Source organism: Diuraphis noxia, unplaced genomic scaffold (assembly GCF_037042655.1).
Source record: "Diuraphis noxia isolate RWA-SAM2 unplaced genomic scaffold, SU_Dnox_SAM2 contig0003, whole genome shotgun sequence".
In the NCBI taxonomy this organism is placed as follows: domain Eukaryota; kingdom Metazoa; phylum Arthropoda; class Insecta; order Hemiptera; family Aphididae; genus Diuraphis; species Diuraphis noxia.
The window spans coordinates 38,700,400-38,714,703 of record NW_028301713.1 but is presented as its reverse complement, the minus strand read 5'-3'; the positions used below and the strand labels follow the sequence as shown (position 1 = coordinate 38,714,703).

The window sequence follows — 14,304 nt, the reverse complement described above, 5'->3', positions numbered from 1 at the left end:
AGTTTTAAGCTGTTTGATGTAGTTTTACACGAGAATTCCAAGGGTGGAGCTTGTAGGTTACTAATTTCTTCGCAAAAAGTTTGGTAGTTATTAATAATTGATTTAATAAAAATTGGTGGCGGAGCTTTTATATCGATAACGTCGTTATCGACAGCGTCATTATCGACAGCCATTTCGTTATCATTTGAAGTATTGTTTGATCTTGTTTTCGTGTTGTTCGTATCGATGTTCAAAGGGCTAAAACAAGTGCAAGTTCTGTACAAATAAATTAAATATTCCACAATTTTGTTTAACATTAAGAATTTAATGTCCATCGTCTATGTATACTGTATCTGTATAGTATATGTATACAAAATATAAGCATATTTATATAAATTAAATATTAAAATTTAAGTATATGATTAAAATTCAAAATATTACTAAATACCTATATATACCTATTTTTTTATTTTCCTGAAAATAACAAGTGAGGCACCGCCTCACTTGCCTCACCCCCAAAACCACCACTGAAAAAATAGCTAATAAAATAGAGCTAACAAAAAATTTAGTAGATCACGTCGCTTATCAGTTATCTTTATATAATCTTCACATAATTTTTTCAAATAAAATTGTATTTATTATATTTTTTTTTTTGGTTGGACAGTGCCTAATAATCGCTGTCGGAGTTTGTTTTAGTCCCAAACGACATACATTTGTCAATTGTTGTTCTTTACAACTTTAGTAGTCATTTACTCATATAGGTATATTTAATCGCAAATAATCACTTGCTTGGTGTCTCGTGGTTGTGGTTTCCAATAGGTTGTCGGTAATAGCGGAACGAGCTTTAACGAACGTCCGCGGTCCGTGGTACATATACCTATAAGTCTTTAGTGCCATAGTGCCCCGGATTTAGTACAATAATAATAAATTACAATTACACATTGAAGCTTTTAATTAAACTGTAAGTAGGTAACTACTAACTATATACTAACTATACCCAAAAGCGTAACTATATAGAACTTTAGAAAAACATTTTTCGTTTCTATTGCCTAATAATTTTATATATTACCTGCAGTATAACATACCTACTAAGAACTTAGAAGGTAATAATTTTAAAAAAAATTACAAACTCGATGGTAGAGGATAGGGGAAAGGAGAAAAGGGTTACAAAAGCTACAAAATAACCAAGTATACTTTACGTATTTCTCTGATATAGAAAAATATTGTTGGTATAGTATTTCATTTAATATCGCGAGTTATTAAAAGCACAGCCAACAAGAGGTAATAATATGACAAAATATCTCATGGTGTATGATTTTATGTGAAATAACAAAATTTAAACGCCTAATATATAGATAATTTTTTTTTTGTGAACGAGCTGGCTGCGCAGTGCTACAGCAGCTATAGTGCTATAGAAATTATACATAAATGGATGTGAACATTGTGAACTGTATAGTTACTTATAGCTACTTAATAGCTCTATTTCAGTATCTCAGATACGAAACGTTCCAACTCTTGAATTTTCTAATATATTATGATTTATGACAAATATAGCGTACAATATGCTTTATTTTCAATTTTTAAATTATAAATTATAATATTATTTAATTTCTGATAGCAAATACCTATATACGATAATACAGGACACTCAGTACTAAAATGGTGGCGAACAAATTGTTATCATTTCCCCCCGATATTGTTTTAATGGTTGCCTATTTTACTCCTTAATCTAGTATAAATTCCCGCTTTTTATAATTTATTACTATATTGTTATAATATATAATATTGTTTATTATTCATCATAAATAAACTAAATATGACTATAATTTCTGTATGTTATAAAAGTGGTATTTAGTCCATAATATCGGAAATACTTACATTAGTGTTAATTCTTATAGTAGTAATACATGTTAAAATAGTGAATTACACAGTAATAATGGTATCCAAAAAAGTCTGTGCAGTATCTAACTGTAAAGTAAAGTATATGGTATGACACTACCTTCTACGATTTCATTTCATAAATTCCCGAAAGATTTAAACATTTAGGTATATTATGCACTTAAATAATCTGGTTATTTAAAGTTGTATGTATAACAAAATAACTATAATAATTTTTGCTGACCTAATTATTATTTGTAGTTGTCAAAAATGGATAGATTTGGCCCAAAACAAAAAAATTTTCAAATTATTAGAAACATGTGGACATTTAGATTTGACAAAAAGTTGTTCGATTTGTTCAATTCACTTTACAAAGGATGATTATATAGCCAATATGGGCAGACCTATGTTAGTAGAATACAAATTACCTATATATTCTAACTAAAACATTGGAGTTTACTAAACATGTTTCTGCACTCTTTCATGCAAACATTGAAAACCTTCTCCTAAAAAAAAAATGTACCTAATTTAAAAAAGGATCTTAAACTAATAAAAGGCCATGTCTGTAAAAGGTACTCACTAAGTATATGTAAAGACTGCAATACACAATTTTTAGATACATTTTTTAACGTAAGTATTAACTGCTATGTGAAGAAGTGCAATGACTTATTTAACCAATATAAATGTTGAAAAAAGTAGTTCATGTTTCAGTACCTACAATTATTATTATTTATTTGTTTTAATTTTTAAGCACTTATATGTTATAATTTCAGATTTTAATTTGTATTGTATAATTATTATGAAAAATTAAAGTAATATTATGTTTTGAATCACAATTAGTATTATATTAGTTATACTTAATTAAACTATAATTATTTATAAATACTACAAATTAATATTGTGAATAGATTAATAAATTTTGTTTTTATGAACATTTCAAGCCTTCAAGGAATAAAATAGGCAACTACTTTAACAATCTCGGGGGGCAATGATAAAAAATAATTCGCCAGTTTTTATATTATACCATTGTCCTGTATTATCGGGTGACGTACCAGCTAGAACCCCGTCAATTAAATCCCTGGGATCAAAATGTCACTAGGGTATCTAGTTATAGTCGGGGCACAGAATATATGAAATATATGAAATATATTCTGTGGTGGTAACACTTCCGGACCGCTTGGTTGGCGGGCGATAGCTAACCTGTATATCTTTAACAGTGGTCTGAACCACAGATATAGATAATAAAATATTATTATCTATATCTGTGTTCTTTAAGGTCTATGGCATAAACAAACATTGGTTGCCCGTAATCATATTAATATTATAATGCTGCTTTATCATTTCATGCCTTCATGGGTACATCCACGATTTAAGATAGTACTATCTTAAATCGTGGGTACATCCGCGCACATGGTACATTATAGTTTCATAGTTTGTTATCATACACAAACGTCACAAACACATAACGACATAACAGTAAGAACCATAGAAAAATAATATATAAGTAAGAACTAAGAAACACGAAACACTGCACATCACAATTCACAGTACTACACTACTACAGTAAAAATTTGAGATATTTCTGTATTATATTTCTTGTATGGGTAGTTAAAGAGTTTTGTTTTTAATATTGGTTTCATTGTGGAGGAATATCTTAAGTTAGCCATTTAATCTTAGTTTTAATAACTGAAGTCTGAAATTTACCTAATCCTCTGTATTGAAATAATTTCTAGCATCAACAAGTCATCAATAATCGAAATTGGACTGTGCTACCAATTTTACATTTTGTTGTTTAATTTCATATTTTCTCGACAATATAAAATAATTAATAGTTTGATTTCTGTGGACAAATAAAAATCTAATGGCGGTATGTATTACAATTTACAAGTTCCTAATTATTATTATCCATTAATCATTACTAGGGCTCGGATTTTGTAGCAAAATAAATCCTTAAAAAAGCATTTTAAGTAGCCAAAAAAAGCATTTAATAATTAAATTCTAAAAAAGCAAATTTCAATTACACATAAAATTAAATATTAAAAAAGGAATTTACAACCATATATTTAGTCAAGTTACTTTCATTAAAACGCATTCTATTGGGTGCTAATATATTTTTATACATAGAAAAAGTCCTTTCCACGTCAACCAATGTAATCGGTGCATATTTCATATAAACTAAATCATTTGAATCATATAGTTCCACATTTACGTTTAATGCAGTGCCATTATGAATACTATTGACTTTTTGAAGTTCTGCCTATCCATCATTCTTTAAAAAAACACGATTGCACTTTTCTAAAATCAATTTTGCTACTTTAATTATTAGAACCTGCTACAAAAATACGTAGGTATAATTCAGATAATTTTCCCTTTCCTCGAGTCTTAAATACAACTATAGATAATTGTAGATAACACATTTCGGCACAATAACAACAGTTATTTTATCAGTCATATATTTACTACTGGTTTTTTCACTGGTTTTATAATTTCTGGTAATAATAATATTGTCCAAGACGTATAATATACATAGAAATAGGCTAAGTTTTCAAGAAAAATAAGTAAAAATCAAGAAAAAAATAATCAAATAGGGTGAAAAGCAGATTTTGTGGAAAAAAGTTTACTTCATTAAAATCAGAACGATTCAAAACGTATTTATATATAAGAATTATCTTTCTATCACACTCCCCTCAAAAGAAGCATTTGCTACAAAATCCGAGCCCTAGTCATTACGTAGCCATATAGGTATTGTTTTTTTTCACAGTACTTACTTAATATTGTACTGTGTTAAATTATATTTTTAAAGGTATAGATTAGATTAGTATTTTTGATACTACCTAAATATTATTTTTGAGAGATTAGGCAAGACATTTTGAATTTTAGTACTTATTATTTTTCCATGCAACAATAATAATACTTTGTATGCTAATTTACAGAAAAATAAATCTAAAAAAAATGTAAACCAAGCAGATACAGAAGCTTTAAAGAAAAAAAAGCTGACAAGTAGACAAAGAAAAGCACTTTTAAAAATTATCGAAAAAAAACAAAAAAGCCAAAAGGTAATGTTTTAATTTTTTTGTATTATTATTACCCACACTCTATTCTAAATAAGTTTAGAAAAAAACCACCATGAAAACGTGTATTGGTTTGCACTCTTTACAGTCTTGTTTGCAATGTTTGTTGCTGTACCTTCTATTGGCTAATCACAGTGGTCCTATTGTTTCAAGGTTGCAGTTTTTCCAAACCTTTTTTGGAATTCATTATACTAATAGATCATTTTATTATATTTCATAACAAGTATTATTGTTTTTTCTTACACATTTTTCAGAGATCTGAAATGTTAAATGAACTGAAGAGTCTCGAGCTTTCAGCACCTTCATTGTCTTTGATGACATCTATAAGTCAAACACAAACGAGTGGATTGAGAAATGCATTAAAAGAAAAAGTAACAATTACATTATTATTTGACTTTTATATTTTATAATAGTAATTTTAAAACAAACTGATCAAAACATAAAATTCTAGAAAAAATGTCAAACAGCTAAGCCCATTAAAGAAAATAGAAGCTCAGATGAAATGACAGTTGATGAAGATGTTGGTTCAGAACTTGATGAGGATGAAATTGTATAATAATTTATTTATTTAACTTAAATCATTCTGTACAAAGTCAGTAACTATTTCACAATGGAGGCCATATTAATTTTACTTCTTTATGTGCTGATTGTGGTAACCATATCAAATATTCTTCCAATAAATCTATGAAAAAACAAATTTTGTTAACATCTGAAATTAAGGGGATCAATACCGTGATTTTCTGTCATTGTCTAATACATGCGCGGTATAGGATTTTAGCCGTATTTTTTGCCAAACATACCGATGGAAATAGTGAAGCAACAAGAATTATAAAAACAGATTTAAATTTGTCGTCAAGACTACTTGAGATCGACTTTTCAACATTTTCGATATTATCTTCCAAATTCTAATTAATGTTATGCTTATGTTATTTTAAAAATTGTAATTTTTAAATTTTTGTTGAAGTTAAAATCAAAAATTCGGGAAAGTCGATTTCAAGTAGATTATATGACAAATTCAAATCTGTTTTTATAATTCTTATCGCTTTGCTATAGCCATCAGTACGTTTGGCAAAAAATACGGCTAAAATCCTATGACGCGCATATGCTAGACAATGACAGAAAATCACGGTATCAAATCCCCTTAATAATCATTTAATGAATAAAAATTTACATGTTGACTTTTTTAACCAATTCTCTTTAATTTTTTTCGCCGAATCATCATGGTTTTTGTTTAGTGTTTGTGTAATTAAATAAAATGATTCTTTTAAGCTAAAAATAAAAAGATATAAAATAATACAATTATTTATTTTATTTTATTTATTTAGTTAACCCGCAGCAACATAGGCCATTGGGTGTAGGGAGTGTACTGAAGAGTTTTGAGTTGGGTAGGTTTTTAATACACGTGGTTTATGCAGAATTTCCAGTAAGCAACTGTAGATTTTTGCCATGCCCTTATGAAGGCAGCGGCCTCTTTCTGCGACAGTGTGAACTGCCCAGAAAGCGATGCCGCCTATACTGGGATTCAAACCGGCGAAGGTGCGCATCGAAACTGATGCCTAAATCCGCCGGCCACTACACCCCTTCCCCAACTATTTATAAAATCTGGAATAATATGTACTTACAATTTCAACCAAGGTTTTACAATGAGATCAGGTTTAGATAACAAATGTTGCCTAAAATCTTTCAACTTTGGAAATACTTCTCCATTCAATATAAAAAATGCTAACCAACAATATTTTTGATCAATGTTAGGAAATTCGATTTCAGCTTGTGGTAATGACCATCCAGCTTGACCTGTATGAAGTTGAGTAACAATTCTAATATTAGTGTGTAGCTCGGACAAAAATTTGTTAATAAATTACCATAAGTCGCATTAACTGTACAGAACATTTTTCCAGTTTCTTCATCATAACTAGGCATAGGATTGTCTAATACTTTTAATGTTTTACATAATTTATTAGCATATACAGGTAACCATTCCGGTTCAATTGCAGTGAGACCTTAAAAATACAATTTTTATAAATTAATTAATACATATTTAATCTCATTTTTTTTTTTTTATGGTTAGGGCTTCGTTAACTGAGGTCATTAGCCTGGGGAACTGTAGGGGAAGGTACTGTAAGGTTTTAGCTCGTGGGTTTTTGGCAGAATTTTGAATGGGCACCCGTGGGTTTCTGCCATACCCGGTTGGGGGCCGGCGGCCTCTCTCTCCAGACATCGCGCGAAATGCCCAAAGAGCGATGCCGCCCGTTACCGAGATTCGAACCGGCGACTGCGTGCGTCGCAACCGACGCCTTAGTCCACTCTGCCACTCCAACCCATATCTCATTTTGTATAAGCATAAAAGTTAAAAAAAAGTTTTGGTAAAACTAAAATGTATTATTATTATACCTTTAATATACATTTTGTCTTGTACTTCAAATATTTCCTGATAAACTAACCATTCTGGTTTACTTCTTTTTAATACACTACTGTTGTGTATGTATACTATTGCTGTTAAATTTGATGCATAATATGCAGCCTTATTTGGCCTTATGCCATTTCTATTTAATTCATTGGTAGTTAATCGCCTTGCAACTCTGTCCAACATACCAGCTAATACAATTTGTCGTATTTGTTTCACCTACAGACAATTAATATTGCATTATTGTAAATCTAGAGTAATTTATTATCTGCCATACTTGTATTGGTGTAGGCGGTGTCATGTCTAAATCAGTGTTTAATTTTAATGATGGCACATTTATGTTGAGTTGATTAATTAATTGATTGTTCAATTTCCAAGCTTCCAAAATTGATTTTTGATGTAACCCTGTTTTGGTACAATACTCTTGCAGACCTCCTAAACCTGATATTTTCATTGCATGGCTTGCACCACCCATAGACCGTAGTATTACCATTAAATCACCTAGTTATTACAAAAAAAAAAAAACAACATATATTTTTACTTTGTTAATATTTTATGTTTTTTATAATTTTAACACACATAAATGTTGCAAAATAATGTTGATTATAAATTTTAATTTTAATATTTTAATTATGGGCAAGTGCACACAAACTCCGTGTGAAAAGAGCAGTCAGGTTATGAGTAAAAGAGTAAAACAATAGTATCAAATATATTTCAGAAAAATAATTGTGTTATTTTTTTTAACTGTGAGGGTACAGTTGGTTCGAAACGCATGTACAGAATCTAGGACAAAATATCCAAATTTATCCGTTTTAATGTAAATTAATAGATTGCACTTTACTTTCTAATAAAATTAACTCAAATCTCAAATTATTTAATTATAAAAATATAATTAATATATTATATAATATATAAATTGCGTTAGTTGTAATAATATCACAAAATATACTGCACACACATTAGTCAAATAGTCAAATAATATACTACACATTTTTCTAAAAATTTAGAAAATCGTTTTTAAAAATTTACTAATTAGTAATTACTTATTATTGCGAATTGTAAAATAAATTACATTAATAGTACCTACCTAATAACATCATAAACTATACTGCATACACATTAGTCAAACCCCTGCGTTAAGTTTTTAATTGTTATATACAGGGTGTCCCACAGAGATCTGACAAATGAAATAACATTTGTTCTAATCAATATTTTAAAAAAATTTCTTTTAAATATAATTCATAGACACATGCGCTACATTTTTAGAATACATTTTTTATTTTTTATTTTTTGTGTCTATGGATTATATTTAAAAGAAATTTTTTTAAAATATTGATTAGAACAAAAGTTATTTCATTTGTCAGAATGTCAGATCTCTTTGGGACACCCTGTATATATATATATATTACAATATATATAATATTAACAAAACTCGCCAAGCGGTCAAGCTCAGCTCATAGATAGACGCACAGTATACATAAACGCACATTTTTTTTTAAAACATTTTTAGAAAAAATTGTAGGTAGTCATTATTTTAGCAAATTATTTTTGTATTCATAAAAACAAATTGTTTTACATTTTATTTTATATTATTTGACTATTTGACTAATGTTTATGCAGTTTATTTTGTGATATTATTATACTACTAATGTAATTTATATATTTAGGAGTTAATTTTATTAGAAAGTTAAGTGTAATCTACTAATTTACGTAAAATTTGGATATTTTGACCGATTACTCATGTAGGTGTGGCAAAGTTTTTGCCACTAAGAACTCGGGTGATCACCCTCATGGAAATTAGTGGTAACAGGTGGTGTGTACACTCAATCACGTTACAGCAATCATGATTGCAGCAACCTTGCCACGCCAAGTCACAATAATTGTTTTATAGATAAATATGTTTTGTTATTAGTATTTACCTAAAAGTAAAAATTCGCCCTTGTTTGCCCATGAGAGTTTGGTTTTTTTCCAAGCATCAACATTGTCACCAGGTAAATATTCTTGAACAGACATTGTAGAAATTATAAATAACATATACTGTAATAAACTGCGGTCTTTACTCAAACACAACATCTTGGCATAGTGAGGGGATAATGGAAAAGCTGCCATACTCTTTCCCAGAGGTGTAATATTGTTGATTTCTAAATATAGTTTCAAACAATTAATTATTAAATAGTTAGATGAATATTAAATTTATCATGTTTACCGGCAACATTTTTGTCAACTTCTAAAGCACCAAGTGTAATTAATCTTTTTTCTGCTTCTAAAATTGTCTGTTTATCTGGTGGTGTAGGAAATGGAAAACTAGTAATTTTATCAATTTTCATCGATTTCATTTGTAAAATTACATTATCAATAGGAGTGGTTTGAATTTCTGGTAAATTCCATTCGGGAAACTCGTCATTGAATAATGCGGATGAAAATAAACTATCAGATAAAAATAAACAATATACTTTACAAAATTTGTCATATAAAAAAATAATTTTGTTTTGCTGTAATATCTTTGTAAGAGCAACCAGGCTCTAATTGGTCCACTGGGGTCTAGGACACAGTGAGGTATACCGGTGCGCCCCATGATCAATTTAGAAATTAGCACCCCTCGTCTAATTTTTATTTTTATATAATTTTAATATATATTTACTATATATTAGAGTGTACCTATTTTTTTTTTTTGTGTGTGTGTATTATAGTATACAAATTATATATTTTGTAATTATTATGCAGAAGTATTACTACTATTACAGTATTTATGTTAATGAAAATGATTATTTTGTTATCATTTATGATATTATAACTTACTATAAAAGCAATGGATATGGCATGTGAAATTTGAACACCGTAATCGAAATAAAATGTGTGTACATTAATTATTGTGCATTTATACTAAAATTCCAGTTTTTGGATATCACAGAACCCAACATAATTATTTTAACTCAATAAGATATACATTTTATTTTATACTTATTATATTAAATTGATCGTACTCATCATGACTTACATAAAGAAAATTATTTGATATGTTATTAGACCTTAGTTCAATACTTATCATTGAACTATATTTAAAATTTCAAAATTTTTATTTTTGAGTAACGGCATTCGAGGGTGTTTTGTCGTGTTGAATCGCAATAGTTTAATTTTGGGAGAATGCTCAAAAATTAAACCAAGCATTTCTAATATTATTATTCACTCTGGAGGGCGTTTAAAAGCGACATTTATTAATTGATTAACTTTTAAGATTAACAAATTTTTTAAATGTTGAATCATTTAATGAGTAGTGAGTAAGCACTCTAATAAAATTTGTTATTTTTTACGTGTATTAATGGAATGTGTTATTATGTAGTTTAATCTTTCAGTAGGTTAGAGTGTGTTAAATTAAATTTTAAAAGTAAGAGCCACAATTTATTTTCCTAGCTGTTTTACTATGAAATATATTATTTCGATGGGAATTTTGTTAAAAATTGCAGAATAAATCATGATCTGTGTTTAACATCTTCAGGTGGTAGTTTCAAGTTTCTAAATAAAACAATCACAAGTAGACATTGATAAACACCCATTTTTTCTTTTGAAGTGGATATATAAAAATATAGTTGGCGCCTTATAAATATATTTTTCTCGTGCCCCTTATAGGACCATCCAACTCATCAAATTTTCTTTGGCTTAAAGTATAGTGCATACTATAACGAAAAAAATGATACCACTTAAATTAATTTGCGACTATTCGTTCGCTAGTTACAGTGGCTCTTGACATTGCGCATGACGTCACGGATTCATTTGCCGCGGCGGCAGCCATATATAATACACGGCAGTATTTATCCATTTTTGGTTTAATGTAAAGTAACTGCTAATGAACTTATTTTTTTTCGAATGAACTAATCAAATGTATTTAAGATTATCTCATAATCTTTCTATTCGTATAATTATATCATATATTGGTTTAATATTAATAAAATAATGGCCTACATATATAATATTATATAGCCCCATACTCCCATATGTCGCCGCCGCGGTCCGCAATTAAATTTTAAGTAAGAATAGTCAGATAACAATATTATGAAAGCCCTCCCCAACTTCTAATATTAGCTCAAGTTAAGTTAAAACTAAAATAGCCAGTTTAGGCTTTGAAAATCTGTAAGTACACGATGTCACGATCGTCAAAACAATATTACACACGTTTACTGTAATGAATATATGGTAAATTCGTAAAATAATTGATTTGAGTGTCATTTTTTTCTAATAGATTAAACCAAAATGTGAAATACGAATAGAAAGATTATGAGATACTCTTAAATACATTTGATTAGTTCATTTGAAAAAAAATAAATTCATAAGTAGTTATTTTACGTTAAACCAAAAATGGATAAATATTGCCGAGTATTATATTATATGGCCGCCGCCGCGGCGAATGAATCCGTGACGTCACGCGCAATGTCAAGAACCACCGTAACTAGCGAACGAATAGTCGCAAATTAATTTTAGTAGTATCATTATCTTAGTTAGACTCTATTCTATTTATTGTGGTAATAAAATAATAATTGATTTTTTGAGTTGGATGGTCCTTTAAAGGTAAACTAGTACAAGTCTGAGAGCAACAAAAATGAATATATAATAACAACACTTTTAATTGAAAATTATAAATTTACCGATAACAGTGTCCTGGAGAAGTTCTTCCAGCTCTTCCAGCTCTTTGATTTGCTGAAGCTTTACTTTCCCAAACAACTGAAAACCTTGAAACACTGGTTAAAGGATCATATTCTCGAATTTTAGTTTTTCCACAATCAACAACATATTTAACATTTGGTATAGTTAAAGAGAGTTCTGCTACGTTTGTACTTACAACACACATGCGACAACCCAAAGGAGGTGGTTCAAATATCTAAAAAGTGTTAGGTATATAATATTAGAATGATTTTTTGTTTATAAATAATAGTTAACAAGTAAATTAACCTTTGATTGTTTATGGGCAGGTAACATTGAATACAGAGGAAGTACCCAAAGTGGTTTAGAACTAAATTTCATAACTTTACTGGGTACTTCATCATCATCTTCGTCATCATTACTTGAGTTATCAGAAAGAATTAACTCATCTTCTGAATGCATTTCAATATCATAATCATCTAAATTAATATCAGGTATAGGTTTTCCAATCTCTTTTTTTATACTTGGTTTGCATTTGGTATTTGAACCTATATTAGAATCTGTTTCTCGATATGGAAATGCTTTACGGAGTTTTGATACCAATTGTTTTACTTCTAACTTACCTGGAAATAAAATACATATATCAATTTAAACTTATTTGCATAAAAATGTATAGTAGATGAAGAAAAAAATACAGTTAAGCTCCCCAACTTTTATTTTCAAAGTGTGCTTTTTGAAGTTAAATTTGTTAGAGTTAATGAGGATTTAAACTTTATAATTTTTTGAATTGTATTAAAAATAACATATTATATTATGATATACCAGTTAAGAACACTAAAATAGCACCAGCTGGTAAATTGGAATGAATTTTATAAATTTTATTATAAGCTTCAGTTAAATAGTCATGTGGGGTTTTCTTGTTGAAATGAATTGTCACTGGAAACTGTCTTGAACTCAGCTACATAAACATTTAAAAATAATTTAAATTAAAATGTATATTAAACAACCTATTATGTTTTTGAATATTTACTTCAATAATAGGAGGTGGTTGAGCAAAAAGTTTTTGGTTCTTTGAAAAATCGTCAACTTTAAGAGTAGCAGACATAATGATTAATTTTAATGGACTAGACCTTTTTTGACGCAGGCGAACAATACGGGACAAGATACCAATCAATATATCAGAAAAAACTCGCCTCTCGTGAGCCTCATCTAATATAATTGCTGAATATTTGTTGAGCAAAAAATCCTGAAATAAACATAAATTTTATAATTTTGTTACTATTTTAGAATAATAAACATTCAAATTTACACTTTGGATTTCTTTTAACAATACACCATCAGTCATAAACTTTATTTTTGTATTGGTTCCTGCATTTCCTTCAAAGCGTATTAAATATGATACAATATCAGTTGTTTCATTTAACTCTACTGCTACTCGTTGAGAAACAGATATTGCAGCAATACGTCTAGGTTCTGTGACACCAATCATTTTGTTGCCACTAAAAATAAATAATACATAATTTGTGTTAGTAATTCCATTCAATCCAAGGGTTGATTGTGATTGTCACTATTATATTGTTTGTATAGTGTGATACTGATAGAAATGTCTTATGTTATTCATTTATGATTTATTTACAAAATGCAGGTATTGAATTTATATTTGACATAAAAGTGTGTTTACTTTGAATAGCCAGCTTCGTATAAAAATTGAGGTACTTGGGTAGTTTTTCCACTACCTGTTTCACCAACAACAATAATGACATCGTTTTCACTGATTGCTTCCATAATGACTTGTTCTTCACCAATAATCGGTAACTTTGAACGAGACTCTATAATTTGTGGTGTTCGATTAATTGGAACTATCTGCTTTTTAGCAGCAGAATCTATTTTGCCACTCATAATTACTGATTATGTAAAAATTTACAATTCACTTAATAATTTAATAGCATACAATAAATCAAAAATGTAAACCACAACAAACAAAATACATTTTGACGTATTGAAAAATATAAATTATTTGAATTTCTCACGTGGTGGTGATGTTTACTTTTTGTTGTTCAGCAGTATATGATAAGAAGATTTGATAAGCAACAATGATGAAAAAACTTTAATAGTAGTCAGTAGATACTATATAGATAGTAGATGCCGCAGATTAGCTTAATATTCTTTGTTACCGCATAATTCACAGTTAAAATTGAAAATTTTCTAGAATTTCGAATGCTACATTACTTATATAGTTATATTAGACATTAGCACTTGAAAAGTTTAAAATGTATTTAAAATATAAATCATATGTAACTTATAAGTAATTTGGGCTAGGGCTAATACTTACTTTTG

General features: G+C 28.7%; 2 protein-coding genes across 6 annotated transcripts; one reads left to right on the top strand and one right to left on the bottom strand.

Moving 5' to 3' along the window:
* The first annotated feature begins 3,188 nt into the window (after positions 1–3,188).
* Positions 3,189–6,227, top strand: LOC107168810 (uncharacterized). 5 transcript variants are annotated; one of them, XM_089222852.1, is made up of 5 exons: positions 3,189–3,333; positions 3,591–3,724; positions 4,791–4,913; positions 5,183–5,299; positions 5,380–6,227. In XM_089222852.1, the coding sequence occupies exons 2-5, from the start codon at positions 3,719–3,721 to the stop codon at positions 5,482–5,484; spliced, it is 351 nt and encodes a 116-aa protein (XP_089078978.1). In that variant the 5' UTR covers positions 3,189–3,333; positions 3,591–3,718; the 3' UTR covers positions 5,485–6,227. The 5 variants fall into 5 exon arrangements, with proteins under 5 accessions (XP_089078978.1, XP_089078977.1, XP_089078976.1 ...); XM_089222851.1 differs by having other exon boundaries at positions 3,206–3,404; XM_089222850.1 differs by having other exon boundaries at positions 3,207–3,420.
* On the bottom strand, positions 5,307–14,019 carry kz (putative ATP-dependent RNA helicase kurz). The gene is made up of 14 exons (XM_015518336.2): positions 13,649–14,019; positions 13,277–13,466; positions 12,998–13,213; positions 12,790–12,925; positions 12,277–12,590; positions 11,973–12,205; positions 9,539–9,759; positions 9,252–9,473; positions 7,610–7,833; positions 7,320–7,551; positions 6,791–6,928; positions 6,551–6,722; positions 6,100–6,197; positions 5,307–5,610 (listed from the first exon to the last, which is right to left on the bottom strand). The coding sequence occupies exons 1-14, from the start codon at positions 13,864–13,866 to the stop codon at positions 5,534–5,536; spliced, it is 2,691 nt and encodes an 896-aa protein (XP_015373822.2). The 5' UTR covers positions 13,867–14,019; the 3' UTR covers positions 5,307–5,533.
* Positions 14,020–14,304: the final 285 nt, after the last annotated feature.